This window comes from Python bivittatus, unplaced genomic scaffold, assembly GCF_059951505.1.
Source record: "Python bivittatus isolate LINGU-HERP-01145 unplaced genomic scaffold, Pbiv_v1 ctg000520_np1212, whole genome shotgun sequence".
Lineage (NCBI taxonomy): Eukaryota > Metazoa > Chordata > Lepidosauria > Squamata > Pythonidae > Python > Python bivittatus.
The window spans coordinates 1,074,878-1,095,554 of NW_028277080.1; the positions used below are offsets into that span (position 1 = coordinate 1,074,878).

General features: G+C 38.0%; 1 protein-coding gene across 3 annotated transcripts in view; it reads left to right on the forward strand.

Annotated features, from left to right (window-relative positions):
* Positions 1-473: 473 nt before the first annotated feature.
* Positions 474-20,677, forward strand: part of RBPMS (RNA binding protein, mRNA processing factor) — a 109,556-nt gene continuing 89,352 nt past the window's right edge. Inside the window, exon 1 of one of the 3 annotated variants that reach the window (XM_088147467.1) lies at positions 474-1,223. In XM_088147467.1, the coding sequence (XP_088003593.1) occupies positions 1,161-1,223 (63 nt within the window). In that variant the 5' untranslated portion in view covers positions 474-1,160. The remainder of the gene's footprint in view (positions 1,224-20,677) is intronic. The other 2 variants (XM_025165093.2, XM_025165094.2) reach the window with 2 other exon arrangements.

Consider the following 20,677-nt stretch of genomic DNA (forward strand, 5'->3'; position numbering starts at 1 on the left):
CCACCAAACTGCAAATCTGGAGTTAGGACTAATATTGGCCATACATACAAATAAGCGGTGTCTTACACTGAAATTGATTTACTCTGGCAACATAATCTGATGCGAGAAGGGTAGGCACCTAGGCCACTTTTCCTTGTCATCCATTAGGTTCTCTGTCACACTTATTGAAAAAAGAACGAAGTACTTTAACTTTAAAAAGAAGTAGGGAGTTGGCACGCAGCAAAACAAAGCTCTAGCATTGCCTTTATTGATACGAATGCACTGCAAAGTAAACACCACAGGTCTTCTTAAAAAGGTTGGACGGCGGCAGTTTTGTTTAGAAATGTGTCCACCTGCAGGAGGGGGGAGGGGAAGGTAACCCAGGTGACAGCAAGCACTGCAGGAGGGAGGGAGGCTCGAGGGGGGAGCGGGGAGCGACGTCGTCCACTGGACTTCCAAGAAGCAGGAGTTTTGCGGCCGGCCACGCTCCCACCGCAGCTGTTTTGTGAGGGCGTCCATCACGGCATCCTCTCAGAATTACCACTGTGCCCACTACCTCCGACAGGCCGGCCTGAAAGGGGCGCTCAGAGGAGCGCGCAGGCTTGTCGGAGACGCGAGGCGGGCGGCTGATAGGCTACCAAGCCTTCAGCAAAGGCATTGGGCTTCGAAAGTTATCAGCCTCCTAAGCGCCTCCTCCCTCTTCGCTTTGCCAATCTCCAGCCTCGAGGTCGCTTCACGTGCTCCGGCCAGGGGGCTTTAGAGGGGAGTCTATTTTTCACGCTCGCTATTCCTCTCCCTCCGCGCCCATCGACGTCCCGAGAAGCGAGCGCCAGGCGCGGGAGGCACCCTCCCCACCAACTAGAGCAGAGACGCGCGGGCAGAGCCGCGGCTCTTCTCCACCTTCTTCCAGCCAGAACGGCAGCCGCGCCGCCAGCCGCTCGCCGCCCCGCACTCGCCTTGCTCGGGGTCCCGCTCCGCCACTCCGCGAGACCCCCCTGCATGCAGCCGGAGCAGCCGGCGGTAGCCAGGGCGCGAGCCCCGCTGCTTCCCCTCCCGCGCCTCGCCGCGCCTCGCCGCGCCTGCCTGTTTGCGACCCCCTCAGCCTAGACGCGCCGCGGAGAGGAGAGGCGAGGCGAGGCGAGGCGAGGCGAAGAGGGCATTTCGGGCCGGCGGAGGAGACAATGAACAACGCCAAAAGCGAGCAAGAGCTCAGCCCGGCCGAGGCGAACCTGCAAGAGGAAGAGGTACCTGCCCGCAGCGGGGAGGCGGTGGCTTAGCCTGATGCCTTTCGGTCTTTCCTTTCTGAGCGCCACGGTGATATTGGGGAGCCCTCGAAAAAGTTTTGGGAAATAGGAAGGGTCACTTCGGAGCGGGCAGCCTCGGTTGATGCTGTGCTTTCTGGCCCCCGCCCGTAGAGTCCATTGACACTTGGCTCCGTCCGCTTCTGAGGCTAGAGAGATTGCGCAACCTTTGCGAAAACGAAAGAGCTTCGGGTGTTCCAAATAGCATCGCTTGTGGACCGCTCCTGAATTTCTAGAAGTTGGTGGAGAGGGAGTTATTACATATATCTTGGAAGATTGGAAGGAGGAAAAACAATCTCCAGAGTACAGTAGTTTCGTCCCGTTGGAGTCATGTGTTTCTTTCCCTGAATCTAGTGCCCGCAGCAAACCGGTCGTTAAAAGCAGCATGTTCCTTTAAAAACCAGGCGCCCAGATTAATAGATAACGTATCGAGCGCATTCTTTTCCGATGAGTTAAGATGCGGAAAACTTGTATAATAACTTGGATAAATTTTAATTCACAGTATCATATACAGGAAAGGTTGTAATAAAACAAAATAAAAAGTAGGTTAGTTTTGCAGCTGCAGGTTAACAGTATCCAGTGGTTTAGCAACCTGATTCTATGTATGTTTGCTTTGAAATAAATATTTCCAGGAAAGTGCATGTTTTCCAGGTGTGCAGTCTTGCACATAAGTATTCAGAAGTAAGTTCTGAGTTAAATGGAATTTAATTCCCATATAAGTAAATAGGATAGCATTTAAGCTTTCTACACACTAACTGGTTACCAAGTGATAAGACCTATTTAGATAAGAATAAAATATTAATACTTTTTTCATATTCTCATATTTACTGAACTTATACCAGTACTTGTAACTCAGAAAATAAGGTTCATGTAATTTTGAAAAGGTAGGCAGAGTTTTATGTCTTTAAAAGTTGTACATTTTTAGGGGGGTTAATAAATTTACTACCTGCTTAGGTATGTGTTTGGATAGTACAAGCTAATACTATGAGAGTGGTGGCTATCTTGAAATTATAATTTTTCTCTTTATAAAATGCAGTTGTTTAAATAATAGAGTGACAGACATTCAAAACTCAATCTAGGAGGACCAGGACATGATGTTGATTTGTGAGAGAAACTTTGTTTTTCTTTGTGACTATATCAGAAGAGAAAAGAAATATAATATTACTCATAGTTTTGGGAATTTGGTAAGACAGTTGTAATTAGCTATATTAACAATATAGGCATATCATAATCAGGAAGGGAATAATTTTGGGAAAAATAAGATTCTTCATATAAATAATATTTCTACTTGTCAATGGGAATTGTATTTAAATTGTTTTAAAAGAAAACAAATCTGTTGATTTCTTCATTGTTTGCTATAAATAACTTTCTACACACTGACTGGTTACCAAGTGATAAGACCTATTTAGATAAGAATAAAATATTAATATTTTTTTTCATATTCTCATATTTACTGAACTTATACCAGTACTTGTAACTCAGAAAATAAGGTTTTTATAACATATTGGAATCTACAATTTAAGAAGATAATTTTTTAAAAAAGCTTTTAAAAACTGCACAGTAAGTCTGTATTTATGTTCAGAGCTAGTATAATCTAGCCAATGGCCTTTTCTTAGATTTGGTGATTTGGAATCTTTATTATGCACTTATTTATTTACTTAGCTTTTTTATCATCTGGGAAGAGAAAGTTCATAATATCATCATCCTGAAATCTTCCTACACTGTGATCAGTTTCCATGATTTTATTATGGAACTCTGGTTTCATGTTTTTATTGTAGAATTCTGAAGTTGTGAAGCAGAGTATTGTTACAGGATGTATCTGCATGGCTATCAGACAAGGCATATCCTTTCTTCCAGTAATGCCAATTATGGGGCATGTTTGCTTTTAGAACCAAAGTGAAGAGCATTTCAGAGGGCCTAGAAGTAGGGAAGGTCTTAAAAGAACTCTACTGTATAGCTCTTCCCAAGAAGCGATATTCAAGTACCCATTGCTTTTCTAGCAGCAGGAGGTAGAACAGGTACCTTTATTTTAAGAACCCATTGTTTACTGTTTTATAGTATAATTAGGAATATCAGACAAAGAGAGGTATGTTAATTTAAAACTCCTATCCGATGTTATTCTTTAGCATTTGTATTATGTAGGATTGACTTGAATTTTGACAATGATTCCAGGAAAAGAGCAGCTACTTTAAAAAGTTGCACACTGGGACACTGTTCAGCCCCATGAATTCTAAAACACCTTTTTGGAATTGAATGTGAAGCACTGTATGGCTCTTTACAGCAAAAACAATTACCAAAAAAAGGAAAAAAAGGACAATCCTTTTCTCAGAATATCTGACCCCAATAAAATTTGATGGTGATAGTATAGAAAAATAAATGTGCTTCTAAGGTGGGCAGAAACTTGATACACTATACTAAGAGTTTTTCCCCCCCTCAGATATTTGAAAGGCATCTATTCATATTTAGCTTCATACAGTTGCACGTTCTAATGCTAAATCTTGGTAAATGGAAGTATGGTATAAATGAAAGTGAAAATAAGTTGTAGAACTAATGAGAACTGTACTCCCACTCAATCCATTTTGGGGGATACAAACCAGCTTGGTAACTTAATTGCTAATATTCTTGCATGCTCCTATTGCTCTTACCCTATAAAAGTGTGCTTACTTCACTGACTTATTCAAGATAGTATATTCCGTGGAGATTCCCAGTGACAACATGGGGAATGGAAACTAAAGGTTAAAATTTATGTAATATGTAGCATACATTTTTCTTTAAAGCATGGTGACCTGATCCATGGGAGGGAGGTGTTTCATTCTTTCCCTAAAACTATTTTCCCAAAATGCTCTTCTCCCTAAGGCTCCTGTAGTAGGATGGCAGTACATTGCCTACGTCTGCATTGACAAACTAGATAAATATGTTTCAGCATATTTTGTCAACCCAGCCCAGGTGGTCAGTGTGCTATGTGAAACTAGACACTGAGTTAAGTAGGTAAACCCTTTGTGAGGAAATGGAAGCCATGTAAACACAACAAACCAACATAGCTACTTCTCTGCTTGTTTTCTGATTCAGGAGCATTAACCTTGGGCATATGTAACATGAAGGGTTACATACCAGTACCCTAGAGCCATTTCAGTGATCAAATGAGGAATTAGAAATCAGAAACTGCTGCTGTGAGGTAAAGAAAAACATTGCAACATACTACATCTTGTCTGATTTTACAAAAACAAATAAATCTATGGCTAAGGTCAGACATGAATCCAAGTTTCCATTTCCAGAGCTTATGTGTTTCTAATGTACCATCTTGTGTTCAGGATCAGTTGCAAACTGAAGACTCTTTGTGACTAATGGGAACTTCTGTCATGTCCTGGCAGGTGAATGATGTTATGTAGATTGGCTAAAACTGATTGTGTAACCAGGATAATACATGGACAGAAAAAGGGTAGTGGTCTTGAAAGAATGTTTTGTGAAATTCCCAAACTAAAGTACATGCCTTTGTTTCTTAAAGTTTGGAAAGTCCAACCTTTGAATTACTCCTACAGTTTCAAAAGATTATGGCCATTTCTAATAGTGCTAAATGGAGAGTTTCCTGAAACTATATTAAATGAAAACAAAAATGTGTAGGCTGTTTAAGAATTTGATATTAAATTTTGTCTGAATTAATGCTACTCAAAATCAATTCTAATTCCAGTACTCCTAGCAGAAGGACTAGAAAGATTTGTTTGTTTTTTGAGGACTGGACAACCATGCCCTTTTTATAAAATTACTGAGGGAGTATGGTTGACCATCTTTACCAAGTAGTAATATTTGTGTTATTTTACCAAGGGGTTTCTTGGTTTTCTGAGTTATTACACATATAATATAGATTTTTGCTACTATAGATTCTTGGTAGTGAATCTAGGATGGTTTGCAAATGAGGCTTTCATGCATTTTTCTATATGGTGAAGTAGCTATCTGTTCTCAGGCCAGGTTAATAATGTTGACTACCAAATAGCAATGGATCTTGGTATATGTCTATAGAGCCCAGTTACAAAACTTGTATCCTTGGTTCTCCATTAGTATTTCTCAGAGAAAAAGAGAGAGAGAGAGAGAAATTGAATTGTAATTTCAAATATTCTAATATTTTGTTAGTCATGATGATCAGAGAAGATTTGAGGCTGTTTGTGCCTGTGTGGTGAGATCCTAATTCATTATAGGGAATCACATAACATGCTAACCTAAGAATGTGATTTGTTTGATTTTATTATTTATTATCAATTTTATTTGTACATAGTTTTCCTTTTAATGAAGCTTAGAGATCAGTACAGTTTTCTTCCATAAATTAAATGTTATAACATAAAAGAAAACAATAAAAGCAAGAATTATGCAACATCCAACAATACAATAAATTTAGTTTAAAAGGCACCCAGGTAAACAAGCATGTTTTAAGTTGTTAAGTTTAAAATTAGTATGGAAAGTAGTTGCACTTCCCTTTGGAAAGAATTCCAAAATTGGGGCACCACTACTGAAAATACACTAACTCTGGTTCCATACTGTGACCCAGAACCACATTTGGGACCATGATCAAGACCTCTTCAGCTGATTCTAACAGACTGGTTAGTTATTATTGGTTTTGCCTTAATTTGTTATGTGAATTCAGTCAATGTGGCTTATAAAATATGGCTTATGGTTTATTATATTATGTGAACTTAATCAAATCTTGGCTTAGTATGATACATTAGCACAGGCAATGTGTCCAAAATTGTTTTGCAGGTGTGCATGTGGGTGGCAAGAATACCATTATTTTATCATTATAATTTTGCCCTGATTGATAGATAGTGGTGATCTGTTTTTGGTATGGCTTTAAAATGTGAATATGGTAGAACTACAGCTAGTCCTTGCTTAATGACCATTCATTTAATGACTGTTCAAAGTTACCACAGTGCTAAAAAAATGACTTACGACCGGTGCCCAAAGTTACGACCGTTGCAGCGCTCCCGCGGTCATGTGATCAACTTTCTGGGTGCTTGGTAACCAGCTCGCACTTATGATGGTTACAGCATCCTGGGATCACATGATTTCCATTTGCAACCTTCCCAGCCAGCTTCCAGCAAGCAAAATCAGTGGGGAACTATGTGATTTGCTTAATGACTGTGGTGATTCACTTAACGACTGCATCGCTTAGCAACCTAAATTCCAGTCCCAATTGTGGCAGTTAAGCGAGGACTTACCTGTAGCTTATACATCAAAGCAAGTTGCTATCAAATGATTGTATATCCCCTGGGTCACCTGCATAAGGCTAAGGAGCACCAGTGTGCTTACAGATCTCTTATCTGGTTCTCTCCAGGCTCCATGTCCCTAGACCTCTCCGTTGACACTACCCAAGCTTTATGCCCCTATTTTGCTTTGTAAATAGGTAATTCTACAACACCCCCCCCCCGAACAAAAGATAGTCATGGTCTCAAAATTCCCAATATGGCCATTGACCAAAAAGATTGGAAGGCCTTGACATATCACAGTTCTGCTAAAGTGATCCATTTTTAAATGTTCTCAGCAAAATCAGAAAGCATTTACCTCACATAGATGCATATCACAGTTAAAAAAAAAATGCTTTCTAATGCATGGATGTCTATCGATACAAAGTAAATGAAATTCAAAAACAACAAACACCCTATATACAAATTTGATCAAAGCAAAGCAAAGCATACATTTATTACTTTCAGTTTAAAGAAGTGTATGTTAATTTAATTTTTAAAAGGAGCTGCTATAATATAATATATTCTCAAATGTATATTATGTGCATGTATGCATACATATCTATCTTTTTTGGGGTAAGCAACTTTATACAAAATGCAGAATAAAAAGTAGAACAGAAAAATATCAAAGGTGGGAGATAAGAAAACAAAGGGGTCTAACTAAATCTAGTTTATACCAGCACTGTTTGCTTATATCTTTCTATCAATATCTTTCTGTCTTGGGAAACCACTCTTTGTTCTTTAAGGTTGTCGTGTTTCTTTTCGGTATCTCATCAACCCCATTCAACCACAACCTTCTTGGTCTTCTTTCCTCTTCATCCATTCACTTTCACTTTGTATAGTTGTTTTACAAGTCATTCCTTTTCATAATATGCCCAAACCACCTCCTTTCGTACTGTTTATTCACTTTTGTATTCAATCCACATCCATTCTTGATTCTCTCTCTTCTTGTTTTACCACATATATTTCTTAAATCCCCTAATCCCACTACATTCAACTTAACTTTTATGCTTCTCCCAACATATCCAACTCTCACTACCACGTAATAAAGTGGGCAGAACCATTTTCGCTTCTTTCAACATTCCTTCCTCACAACAGACTGTATGTTACCTACTACCTTTCTTAGAACATCTGCATATCTTAAAATTTCTCCAACCACTTTCCCATCTTTAATAAACATTTTTCCAAGGTATACAATTCATCTGTTTGCTCTATTTTTTTTACCATTTATGGATAACTTAAAATAGTTTAATCTCTTCAAATACCTATATTTGAATAAATATTAAATATTCCAAAAACAAAGTATATATTGTAATATGGGGAAATGTGCAGCATGCTGCATGACATTGCTGTTTCTTACTTTAATTTAGTAATGAAAGTTCATTAAATAACACAAAATAAAATCAATAATAAATTAATATGCCTTAACATATAAAAGGCCAACACAATTCATCATGGCCTAACAGAAGCCTGATAAATACAATGTTTCCCCCGCCCCAAGACCCCTGTAAAAGGAATACATTTTTGTATTACTTCAAAAAGGAAGTCTCACAAATATGGTGCAGTTGCTGTGAGGGCCAGATGGCATTTAGCCAAACAAGTCACTAAGATGGCAGTAATGAATTGAGGAATGGGTTCTTGTAATGCCTTTAAAGCCTTTAAGAAATTATGGTTTTCAGGCTGTTCAGTGCTTTGACAGAACAAACAAGCACTCAAAATTGGTCCTTGAAATAATCTGGCAACCGGTGCACCTGGTATACCATAAAAAGACAGGTTGGTACCTCTAATAGCTAACCAGGAGTGATGAGGACAAGACTACTTTATAGAAGAACAGAACTGTAGAAATGAAGCTTCACAATTAATAGCTCTGGATAGGATATGAGGCTTAGGATAACCACCTAAATCACCTCTTTCAAACGTCCAATATTTGTTTGAAAACTTCCATGCAAGGGCATTTTGTAGTCTCAGATAACAGCTTCATTCAATATAAACCATATTCATTTTTTAAAAAATAATATTTTAAATAAAACCTTGCTTTTATGTACTTAACACAGATGTTTACTAGTTTATTATGCCACACCATAGGCATTAGTAGAAGCAAATGATGCAAATTATGTAATTGGTATTACTTGTGTTGTGTCTTGATGTGAATGACCTACAGGATATCATATGTGTCATTTGCACAATAATGTCATGACATGTATGATGTCACCTGCCCAGTGCAGACACCAGTGTGCCACACATCTGTTACAACCAAATCATATGTACATTTCAATGGAACTGCAAGTATACTCAGTGTATTTTACTCCTTAATAAGCATGAAGTATAAAAGAACTAACTTTTCTAACAGAGTTGTTTCCTTTTGCCAGTTCTGCCCAGATCATTGTACGTTTAAAGATAGAGGTGGTCCATTACTTGCTTTTGGCCTTTGTGGTCTTGTGGTCTTGTTTTCATTCTTTGAGATACTGTAAAATATTTGAAATGTTTTAACCATGCCTAAATGAACCCAAGCCTTTCAGTCTGCTGTTACTATATGATTTGTATCCAAGACCTTTATAATGTATTTCAGTTTTGCTAACATTTTTCTCAAACTGGAGTGCTAACTAGGACTGGGGAGACCAGTGTTCTAGACCATCTTCAGCCATGGAAGATCACTGAATGACTTTGGGACAGGCTTTCTCAGACCAGCCTGTTCCTCAGGTTTTGTTGTGGGGAAAAATAGAATGGAGCATAGTGGAGGCCACCTTGAATTTCTGGAGGAAAGACATAAAATACATCTAACAAACAAAACTTAGTACTTCATAGTTGTTAGGGTTGATGCATCCGTTGATACAATCCAAAACTGTCATTGTCTTTTGGGCCACAGCATTGCATTAATCTATCACATGGTGCTCATGGTACAAATGTGCTCGGGTTCTTCAGGCTGCCTGACCCATCTGAGTTCTTGCATTATAAATGGTTTAATTAAATTCCTTGAATTTTAAAATAATGGGAGGTTGCAATGCCTTGCTTGGCAATATGCCCATCTGTCAAGAAATAGGACAGATAAGCAGAGGTTGGAGTGTCCTACAGAGGCAGGCTAGAGGGGGTGGCAGGTAGCATTGCAGTAAATTGGTGCTTTGTAAATGTTTATGTTTCCACGGTAGCATTTTGCCCACAGTTATTTTGCCAGAGTGTTCTCCACATTTGGAATCTGCCTGTCACCATCCCCAAACTGGGATCCCTGGTGTAGGTGATAGTTCAGTTAGTCTACCCTTGCTGCTAAATCTTTCATGTATTAGTAGTAAGAATAATTCCTTTCCCTCTTCTGATTCTTATAGCTACGTATTTCGGTGTGTAACGGTTCATGTCAGACATTGTTGAACTTCATTTACTTTCTTTCTGCCTAATTTCCTGGTTTATTAAGATAATTCTTTTTAGTCAATCCTCTGGACTCATGGAAAATGCAAGGGAAAGCAAATCCTCTCTAGAGTCCAGAGGATATTGGCATTCCCTTGCATTTTTCCATGAACTGAAACATTTATTTATACTGCCCACTCTTAAACCTGATAGGATATTTCTTTACCACTGGTTGTAAATCTGGTTTATTTTGGGATTTTGGCAGAAGGATACCCAACTTTGTTGAAGCAAAAACAGACTAAGTATAATCTTTAATGGACTAAAATCCATCAGATGCATGAAGGATTACCCTCATTTGGCAGATATGTTTTCATGGATGAAAATCCATCAGCTGCATGAAGTCTTAGTCAGCTGGAAGATGTATGTAGCTGTAGAGGAAATATAACATAAGTAGTGAGGTCATGTGGCCATGAAATGCAAGTAATTCTACATAAAACTAGGTTTTCTAGGTAGAAAATAAGCACAGTGATTATTCATATAAGCAGCAATGAGATGGGAAGTGATCATCTCCATTCAGACATAAACAGACTCAAACTTTTTGATATGATCTATGTGAAATTGTTTATCACCAATTACTTCTGTTATAATACTTCAGGAAATGGGCTCAGTTCATGAAAGCATATACTGTATAACTTTTTGATACATTTAAAAAAGACTGAATACTCCCTCAAGTTGAGCTTAACTCCTGCTAATTTCATGGACATGTTAATGTGCTTTTTGGGCAACAATAAGAAGTGGTTTGATGTATTGTCGAAGGCTTTCATGGCCGGAATAGGGTGGCTGCTGTGGGTCTTCCGGGCTGTGTGGCCATGTTCTGGAAGTTTTGTTTCCTAACATTTCACCAGCATCTGTGACCGGCATCTTCAGAGGAGAGGAGCACAGAGAGGAGCGGTCAAACCCACAGAAGTGGTTTGCTTTGTTTCTTCCAAGATGCTTTTTCAGCTCCCTAGTCTAGCCTATAGCCTTGGTATTTCCTGTGGTCTTCCACCAAGTACTAACCAAATTTCACCCTGCTTAGTTTCTCAAGGTCAGCCAAGATTGGATATGTCCTGGCACCTGTTGTGGACTTGAGATCTTTTAGATGCCCTTTTTTCAATCAACAATAGTTTCTAATAGATTGTATATGTTATGTTTTTACAAATAGAAGCCCAACTGAAAAAAAAAATGTTCCATCAACTCCTAAAAGAATGTTCCTGTTCAGGATTCAAACAGCTGGGCATAGGATTCTTACAGTAATGGTTGGAAGTAGCAGAGAACACTTTTTCCTCCATCATTCCTGAAAAGTTTCTTAGTATGTATGCAGTACAAAAAGAGTTTACTACTCATCGTCAGCTTCAAATATGAGTTGAGCTGAGCTATAAAGTAATATGAAATGTTGCTTCCCCTCCACCCTTAGTCTCATGGTGCAGATTCCCTTCCATACATGCCAATGTTTGCCTTTCACTTGCTTTAAGCCTCCAGAAGTTGGAGACTTTAGCTCCCATCAGCTCCAGCCAGCATGGCCAATGGGAATTGTAATTGAAAACATCTGGAGGGCAACAGTTTACCTTCCTCTACGATAAACAGAGCTCAGGCCAGTTCTGTCTTCCTAATCCTCACAATTGTAAATGTCAACAAAGTACACTTTGACAACTTTCACCTGTAGACTTAGTTTCTAGGCTAAGGACTGTATCTAGAAAAGAATGGAGACATTCTCACAGTGATAAGTTATTCTAGTCCTTTCTTGTATGAGTATGTGAAAATGCGGTATATCCTGGAAGCCCATTGTACTTTAAATTTTGATGTTTAATGACACTCCTTTTTGTTTTAATTTACACATTTATACACTTCTGTGTACCTAGGGAGTTCCCAAAACTTGTAGAAAGCATTGCCTAATTTTTGGAGTATTCTGGCTTTTAATTATCCAACTTTATTCTATTGCAGAGAATAAAGAGGTACACTAATATCAGAAATAATGGGATAATTCTATCCTCCATTTACACTCTCTGAGTGAGATAGACTGGAACCAAATTACCTTACAGCAGTTAAACATCAGTATAATATGACTACTGGCCCAAAGGGAATCTGAATGATCTCTTATCTGGGCAGGTCAAGTCAGTGCTAGTTGGGGCAGCCAGGGTGGGTTGGGGAAGCAAGCAGAAACTAACGTTGCTGACTAAACTCCTGTTATCTCCTCTTTCCTTTGAAAGATAAATGGCAGGTGTTGCTTCCTATGAACTTCGTCTTTTAGTGTCCCTTCCTTATCCACCTCATTGCTGAAAATCCATGTTTCTCTTTACACAAATTCCAGTATGCATATGTCTACAGCTGTTCCTGACAATAGATATTGCATGTGGGGCTGTTGCATTTTGAAATAATGACGTAATGAAATTTGACATACACTATTGTGGCAGTCCTCCCATTAATATATGATTTATGGCTGCCATTCATGGGCAAAACTGGAATGTATTATGGTTAGCAAATATAGATGCTAGGGATGTGGTAGATGCTATTTCCACATAGCATCTTTTCATCACATCTTGCTGTAGTAGAAATCATTTTGGCTGAGTTACAGGAATACAGTGCTAAATTGTTAAAAGTTGGGAGAGTTTTTTTATACATTATATCACATTGACAGATCCCTTTTTCAGGGATTTCCTAAAAAAAGTTATTTTTTTCCAGCCTAGTCTATTAAGATATAGATTACTAAGCCATTCCACTGAGTACTTCTCCCTTCAGCGCAGCTCTAGGAAAAACAGAAAGGAAGATGCTTTGCTTTAGATCTTTCTGCCTAAAGCCAGCAATTAAGAACTTACTAAAGCTTAGTATGCCTGTGGATAGCTGTGCAGTCTTTCATGTAGGGAAGAGGAATACATGAAATGGAAGGGAAGGGAAGGTAGCAATCACACAGAATCCCCCTCCCCCACTGAAAATTAGTACAGTATAGTCTGCCTGGCTAAACTAGTAGTTACTTACTACCTGTTTCCCTAAGATCTTGGGTTCAGCGCATGTTCAAAGTTCATTGCCAAGAGGATGGAGAGAGATCATTTCCGTTTGGATAATTGTTAGGCAGTCCTTCCTTACCTTTTCCTTTGAGCACTGTCCTCAGTCTACAGAATGTGGAAGATCATCAAAAATCATCTTTTTCAGAGATAATGATTGTTGTTTTGCCCAATCAAACAGAATGCTCCATCCCTGACCTCTTGGTTGTAGTCAGCAAATCAGAAATTATCTAGTGAGTAAAGCAACCTTCCTGACAAACTTTGGTTTATTAAGGTGCTGATTAGTGTTTTGCCATTGTATAAAAAGTTGTATGGAAAAAGTTAGATTCTATCTGTTCATGCCTCTCAGTGTGGGGTCATCTTGCCATGTACTTTAGGGGCATGGTTGTGCCTAGGGATTTAAATTAATCTACTGAAATCTTGTAAATTAACTAGATATTGGTGATAATATGCATTTTTGTCTCAATCCCTCTATCTTGAATTCTGTTTCTCATAATCCAGTTCTTATAGTAGCTTTTTGTTCATTGTTAATCTTCCTAAAAAGAATAATCAGATGTTCTGGCACACCTATTAGCCTTAATGTATTCCACATTCTGGGCATGGTCCGTACAGATTTGATGTAGCCACTAAAGTAAAGATAAAGCTTCTTCCTATATTCTTTTGCCCACTTCATTATCTATCAGCTATATGATTTTGTATCCCTCAGCCTTTTCTGAATCCTGCCTATTCATTTGGCATTTCTCTCTTCACATTGGGTGTTATTCTTTGTAAGATGTTCAAGAAAAACCTGGCTTGCATGAGGAATTAGTGTAACAGTTCAGTAACTTGCACATTCTCTTGTATCATTCTTCATGACAGGGACGTATATCAACCTTTTCCAATCTCTAGGCCTTAATTGTTTCATATTTGTTGATATAGAGCTGTTGACATTCTTGACTGAGATTAGTTTCTTTGTCCTTTCTTAACACCTTCATTTAGTCATTGTAAGTCATTCTTGTTGTACAGTATGTGGCTTTTATTCTCTGTCTTTCCCTGGCTATTGTAATAGCTTGTTCTGAAAACTACTTGGAATTTTTCCCTTTTGAAATTCTGGGAATACTTGTTTCCACTTTGGTTTCCACAGTGTCTTTCATCTCTTCCCACAGCTGCTCAGATTCTCTTTCCCTAAGTTAAATATGATTTCATATTTTGATTGTATGTCCTCCCAGTCAAATCTTGCTAGTATACCTATTTCTTTAATTTTCTAAGTTTAACTCATATGTTTGCTACCAATAATTCACAGCCTGTATCACCATCTGCATCTGTAAATGTTCTGATTGGGCTGCACTTCTCCATCTTCAGTGTCCTATTATGCTGTTGGTTTGATTCCAGTATTGGGCATCCAATGCTGTCCATGTGTACGGCCTGTGTTTATCTTGCTCGACGGAAGTGTTGGGAATAATCAAATAATTTTCTTTTCAAAACTCTATACACCTGTTTCCTGTAGTATTATGTTTACCAAATCCAGATCTTCCTGTAGTTCCTGTAATAGAGAAATTCTTCAATTTTTTCCCACCTTTTGCATTCCAATCACCCATTAGTAATATTTTGCTCTTTCTTGACATTGTATTTAACAACTGTAATTGCAATAGAATTTCTTGATAGTTTCCACCATTGCTTCTATAGTAGGGGCATACATTTATATATTATAGGAGGTTTTTAGGGCATTTTTAATATAAGTTTTTAAATTATTTATAGATTTTATCCATGGTTGGAGGGACTTGTGTTTTTTCCTTTTTTATTATTGTGAGCCGCCCAGAGTCACCCGTTGGGGGAGATGGGCGGCTTACAAGTTTGATAATAAATAATAAATAAATAAATATAACATTGATGTTCACTGGATATCCACTAATTCTAATAGAGATGAACGTGTCATTTATGAGCATGTATCTAACAAACTCCACTGAATGGAGACAATCATTGCTATTCCATTGTATGATTTCGCTATCTAGTCATTAATTTAAAGTGGCCCATTCAGTCCTAAAACACAGTTAAGTACACTTCATTTATGATTGGAAAATTTCAAGTTTTTCTTAGGATCATGTTTCTCACTTAACCATGTCCCAGTTGCATGTGTCCTTGTAAAACAGGGAACTCCACTTTCAGTACTGGCACTCTCAGTGATCAGACTTTCTTGCAGCTTTACTCTGGTCTTATCATCATCTCGAAATCTTCTCATGAGCATTTGATGTTCTTCCCCAGTAACCAGAGGAATGTCTTCCAACCAGGGGACTTTGCCAACTGGAACCTAGATTTGTCTGTATGTTTCTGCCTATTCTTAGTAAAAATATGAAAGTGGCCTTCCATTGCCTTCTAATTTTGGAGCTCCTTGTCCTGGTTGGCTTGACTTCACAAGTGCAGTCTCCCACCTACTGTCATCCCCAGTGTAGATTATTCTTAGCTTCATCTCTCCCTTTATGGCCTTAAGAGCAATGGTGGCCCTGTAAGAGCTCCCACCCCTGCTTATATCACAAGTTCTCACAAAGGCCTTGCTAGACATTAATGCTACCCTCAGATAGTTTGAGGCTCACTGATCACTGCAAGTGATTTATGGGAGCTTGGGCATCCTGTGGCTTAATCAAGAGGCTTCTTCACCAAGTGTTTATGTTTTTATTGACCTTTTGGTTTTGCTTTTATAAACTGCTGGGGGACTAGAAGGCATGAGCAGGGTGTCCTCCAACACTAGCCAAGCAAGTCACTTTGAACAGAAGGCCAGCTTCTGCATGGAATCTACATGGAGCTTTGCAACTGGACTGCCATGACCCAGCAAGGAATAGGGGAAGCAAATACATACACGTTATGCAGGTAACCAGTATGGGAAGAAGAGGGAGGAAGTCCTTGTGGCAGGAGTATGACAACCATAAGCTTCAGAATTTAACCCCTAAATTCCTATAGATTTAAGGTTTTGACGTTTGTAGTTTTTTTTATTTGTGGTTTAACTCTGCAACAGAACTTCACGAATAGTAAGGGTCATACCTGGAAGCCATTACTTGGGGAGTTGAAATGTATTTATAGTATGTATAAATATTTAAATGCTTATTTGCCTGTTGGGGCATATATACCATGTGTAAACTTTGTAGGATACTGTGGAAAGATAATTCCAGATGTGTCCGAAGTTCATTATAGAACTTTGTTCCAAAGAGTGGATGCCTTTTGTTGAATAATGATTATACTGTAGACTGAACTTTTCTTTTTATATAAAATTTTTTCAAGATGGCCTTTTAAATTATTGCCAGGGCTATAGTTAGCATTAAATGACTTCCAGTTGGTAATTCTATAAGATAGGTTGACCACAAATTTGGCACGGGGAGAAGCTGGTAGAATACAGATAGAATTTGAAAATGAGCCAGAACAGGCCAGGGTCTGCAGAGGAAAAAGAAAGAATCCAACGAAAATATCCCCCAGTTTTGCTGATGGGAGAGGCAGTTTGAGCAGTGGCTCAAGATGTTGCTGATTGTTTTGTTCTAAGCATGACACTCAGAGCAGAGCTGCTGTTAAGGCATTGGAAAAAGCTGCAGTAGCCAGCGCTGCACGCTTTCTCTATCTTGTCTGTACAGTACAATACTAGTTGGAAAGAAAGAAAAGCAGGTGATCGGCTGGATGGTGAGTTTCTGCATCCCAGATTTAAACCAGAAATTCTCCATGTCTACTTCCCAAGGCTTGTTATATAGATATAGGCTTATATATAAAGGAAAAGAAATGTGTCAATTCCCTGGAAAATTAAATCAGAAATAAAAGATGGAAGACTGAGATATGCTGGGTTTTATATATCTAATTCGTTTGAGAAAGACAGGAGGTGAATAAAAAAAGTTCGACTTTCCCCATTAAAGAATGAAAAAGGACATATTCTTGAGGAAAAATGGTAAACACCAAATATTGTGAACGAGTAATCTTTGCCTTTTGCATTTTGACTATCTTCATCTTGATTTTGTTATTACGCTCTTTTAGATTTGCTAGGCAATACCTATTATTGTGCTGATTTCTGCTTATATTCTTTCTTTTCTTTCCTCCCTTTTATTAGACTAACTTTTTTTCTTACCTGCATATTTGTTTTTGGTTTATTATTGGGCTGCAACTTTACATAATGGCATTTTGGGGAATTGGATTGAAATAAGTACTCTAACATCTATGGTCTTGATCCAAAGAATAAACACTGAAACATAAAGTAAGAGACTAAAAAAAATGTGTGGATGGCATACTAATCGAATATTTAGAGCACTACTTTGCATCTTAATTTATAAGGACTGTTGCTTGGATTGTGAGGGCTGGCTGGCTGGTTTTTATTACTTCTTATAACTTTTTATGTTTTTATTGACCTTTTGGTTTTGCTTTTATAAACTGCTGGGGGACTTCTTGGTGGTATATATTATAGATGGCCATATAAGTCCTGTAAATAAATAAATAAAATGTATAGGTTGTAAATAAATAAATAATGCAAGAAATCAGTAAGCAAATGGAATACCCCATATAATTTTTTACTTCATTATAAATCAGTAGGTAATTTCCATATTAGCTCAAATGTAATTACACTATTTTTTAAAATTACATTTATATATTTCTTAATCAGTGAGACATGGCTGCATGTATTGGAGATACACAAAATGTGTATAAAATGCAAGATAATTATGAAGTGGGAATCTGGTATTGAATAAGCTGTTTCAAACATTGGATATAATTTCTTTAGACACTTTGTTTCCTTTCTAAATGCAAGGCATTTTCAGTAGAGCTAACATTACAGTGACACCCAATAAAAATCAAAGTCAACCACTAAATAATATTGAATTTAGATCTGTGTTATTTAAAAAAAAAATCAAAAGTTTCTCTTTACTAAAGAGTATTTGCTGGAGAAGAAGGAGCACATACTTCATGTGTAATCCAGTTTACACATTATTTTGGATAATTGAGACCTGGAAGGAAGAAAATGAAGTGCCTTGAGAAGTCAGCTTAGTTCATTTATAAATAAAAGCAATATTTAATAAATAAAAGCATACTAAAATGTTCTGAAATTTTGATACTCTACTTTTTCTTTCATATTGACATTTTTTAAAGCATTCCTTTGTATCAGAACATGGTAGTTTCCAGTTATTGTAGATTGAAGTCCTTAGCAAATATTTTTCCAATCCCATCTTTGGTCTTCCTGCTCCGCTGGCCTCTCTCTTCTTCAGCACCTGAGCACATGAGATTTCAGATCATATATGACATTGTTTTCTGGGTTCCACTTGATAAGCAGGGAAGAGGACAGAACTTGAAAAGAAGAAGGTCAAATGCACATCCACTGGAGGGCTCTGTTGGGAGGTGTTTTAAAGGTGATACTGATCTATTCCCCAGTTTGTGCTCACATCAGTGGCCGCCCTTGTACAAGGATATATATAACATAAATATTTGCAAATCTGTTTCTTGAACAGCTGTGTTTTCACATCACCAGCAAAAATAGAATATCCAGTGTTTTCTTGTATTAAATTTTATCATAAGCTAGCCTGTTAAAATGTTGCTCTTTTTTTTTTTTTAACTCCTGTTTACATATAGCTATCCTACTTTCTGGAAGAAGGTTACAGAAAAGTATGAGTGGAAACGGTCAGCCTTATTTTAAAACAGGAATAGAGAAACCATGGCTCTCCAGATGTCTCAGCCAGCACTCCTAGCCAACACGGACACTAATGTGGGATGCTAGATTTGGAGCTCAGCAACATCTGGAAGGTCACAGGTTCTCCACCTCTGCTTTCAAAGCAGAAACTAAATTCCTTCAAAGTTTTATTTAAGTACTTGAAGGGAAAAATACTTGATTGTTTACCTTTTCAAAAAAAAAACCCTACAGACTTGCCAGATGTTTCCACGAATACTATTTTCTGTCCATACTTCTTGCAAATGAGACCACAAAAACTAACAGCCCACAAATTCTATTTTTGCTGGTTTGCCAGCTCACACATCTGCAAGTATCAGCTGTTTTACAAAAGCCCTTCTTAGTCACCTGAAGATTCTGTTTTTATTAATAATGGAAAGTGAGTTAATTTAGTTACATTATGCTATAATCTTAAAGACAGTTTTATAAAATGATGTATTGCTGGTATTTATCACTGGAAAAATTGTCTAAAATGTATAAAGGTACTTTGAATCTATGTTGGAAATGTGAACAACAAGAGGGGACTTTTTATCATGCTTGGTGAACATGTAAAAAAGCTTAAAAAAATTGGATCCAAATACATACATTAATTCAGAAGATTTTAAAGATTAATATACAACTGAAGCCAGAAATGGTTCTATTGGGACTGATTGACAAAGAGTTGAAAAAAACTCATGGAACTTTGTTTTTATATATGATAACAGCAGTGAGACTTTTATAGGCACAAAGGTGGAAAGATTTGACATTATCTACAATGGAAGAGTGGATTGTGAAATTGATGGAGTTTGCTAAGGTGGCTAAATTGATAGCTCTGATTAGAGAAGAGACACTGATTAAGTTCAATGCCAATTGGAAACTCCTTTTTGTAATGGATGGCATTAGTGGGGAAGATTCTGGAATGGAACTTCAAGGTAGTCAGGAGGGGGGAGAGGCAAGAGTGTGGGAAGACGAAGAGGATGAGGCTGGCCCCTCCCTAGAGTCTCACGGGTTATAGCCACTAGCTGCTTTAGCATAGGTTTAGTCTGGCGAGATTGATGTTGGGTTCAGCCCAAGAACAGCAACGAGGCAATCCAGTACAGTTCAGTTCCTTTATTAGCTTGCACCTAACAGACAAAATCTTGCCAGACTAAACCTATGCTAAAGCAACTAGTGGCTATAACCAATGAGACTCTAGGGAGGGGCCAGCCTCATCCACTTCGTTGTCTCGCACTCTTGCTGTGGGCTGAGGAGGCGCTTGCCCTGGAATGTCTCTCCCCCCTCCTGACAACCTTGAAGTTCCATTCCAGAATCTTCCCCACTAATGCCATCCATTATATCTTGGACTTTTTGCTTGAAACAGAAAAAAATGAAATTATAATATATGAGTTTGATGATTAGAAAAAATATTAGATGATAGAAAAAATGAAAGTTATGTTGTAACCCTAGAGAAAAAGTTCAATTTATATTTATACCTGCAACTGTTGTAAAAGAATATTGGAAGTCATTTTTTAATGTATTTTTTTTTCTTTTCTTTCTGCGCTTTTGGCTTTGTTCTCCCTCCCCTCCCCTCCCCTTCCCTCCCCTCCTTTCTTTTATCTTAAATATTAGTTCTTGTTAGTTTTTATCTTTCTTCTTTAAAACTTTTAAAAAGTTATTACAAAAAAAAAGAAAAGAAAGTGAGTTAATTTAGTGACACTGAACCCAAGCATTTTGGAGAAAAGATGAGAGCTCAGACTTGAATAAATAAAAAGGTGAGAAAGCTGACATTGTTCTTTATCCTGTGTGGAAGTATGACTCTGCTCTGCTGTTATAAAGGCTGGCCAAGTGAGGCTGTCAAGGTTCTGTCCTGGTGCCTGGAGGCTGTACAGGCCTGGATGGGGAGGAACCGGCTGATTCAATTCTACCAAGATTGAGTGGCTCTGGATATTACTCTTCAGATGTGGTTTATATATGTTTTTGGTGTTGTCGGCCACATTTGGCATCTTGTTCTTTATTCCAGTTTGTTTTTATTTATCTTGTTCTTATTAATATTATACTTTTATTCTGTATGTTTATTGTGAGCCTCCCAGAGTCATTCTGAAGTCAGGTGGCACAGAAAGAAAGAGAGACAGACAGACAGACAGAGCTTATGTCTCTGTGTGTTGACAT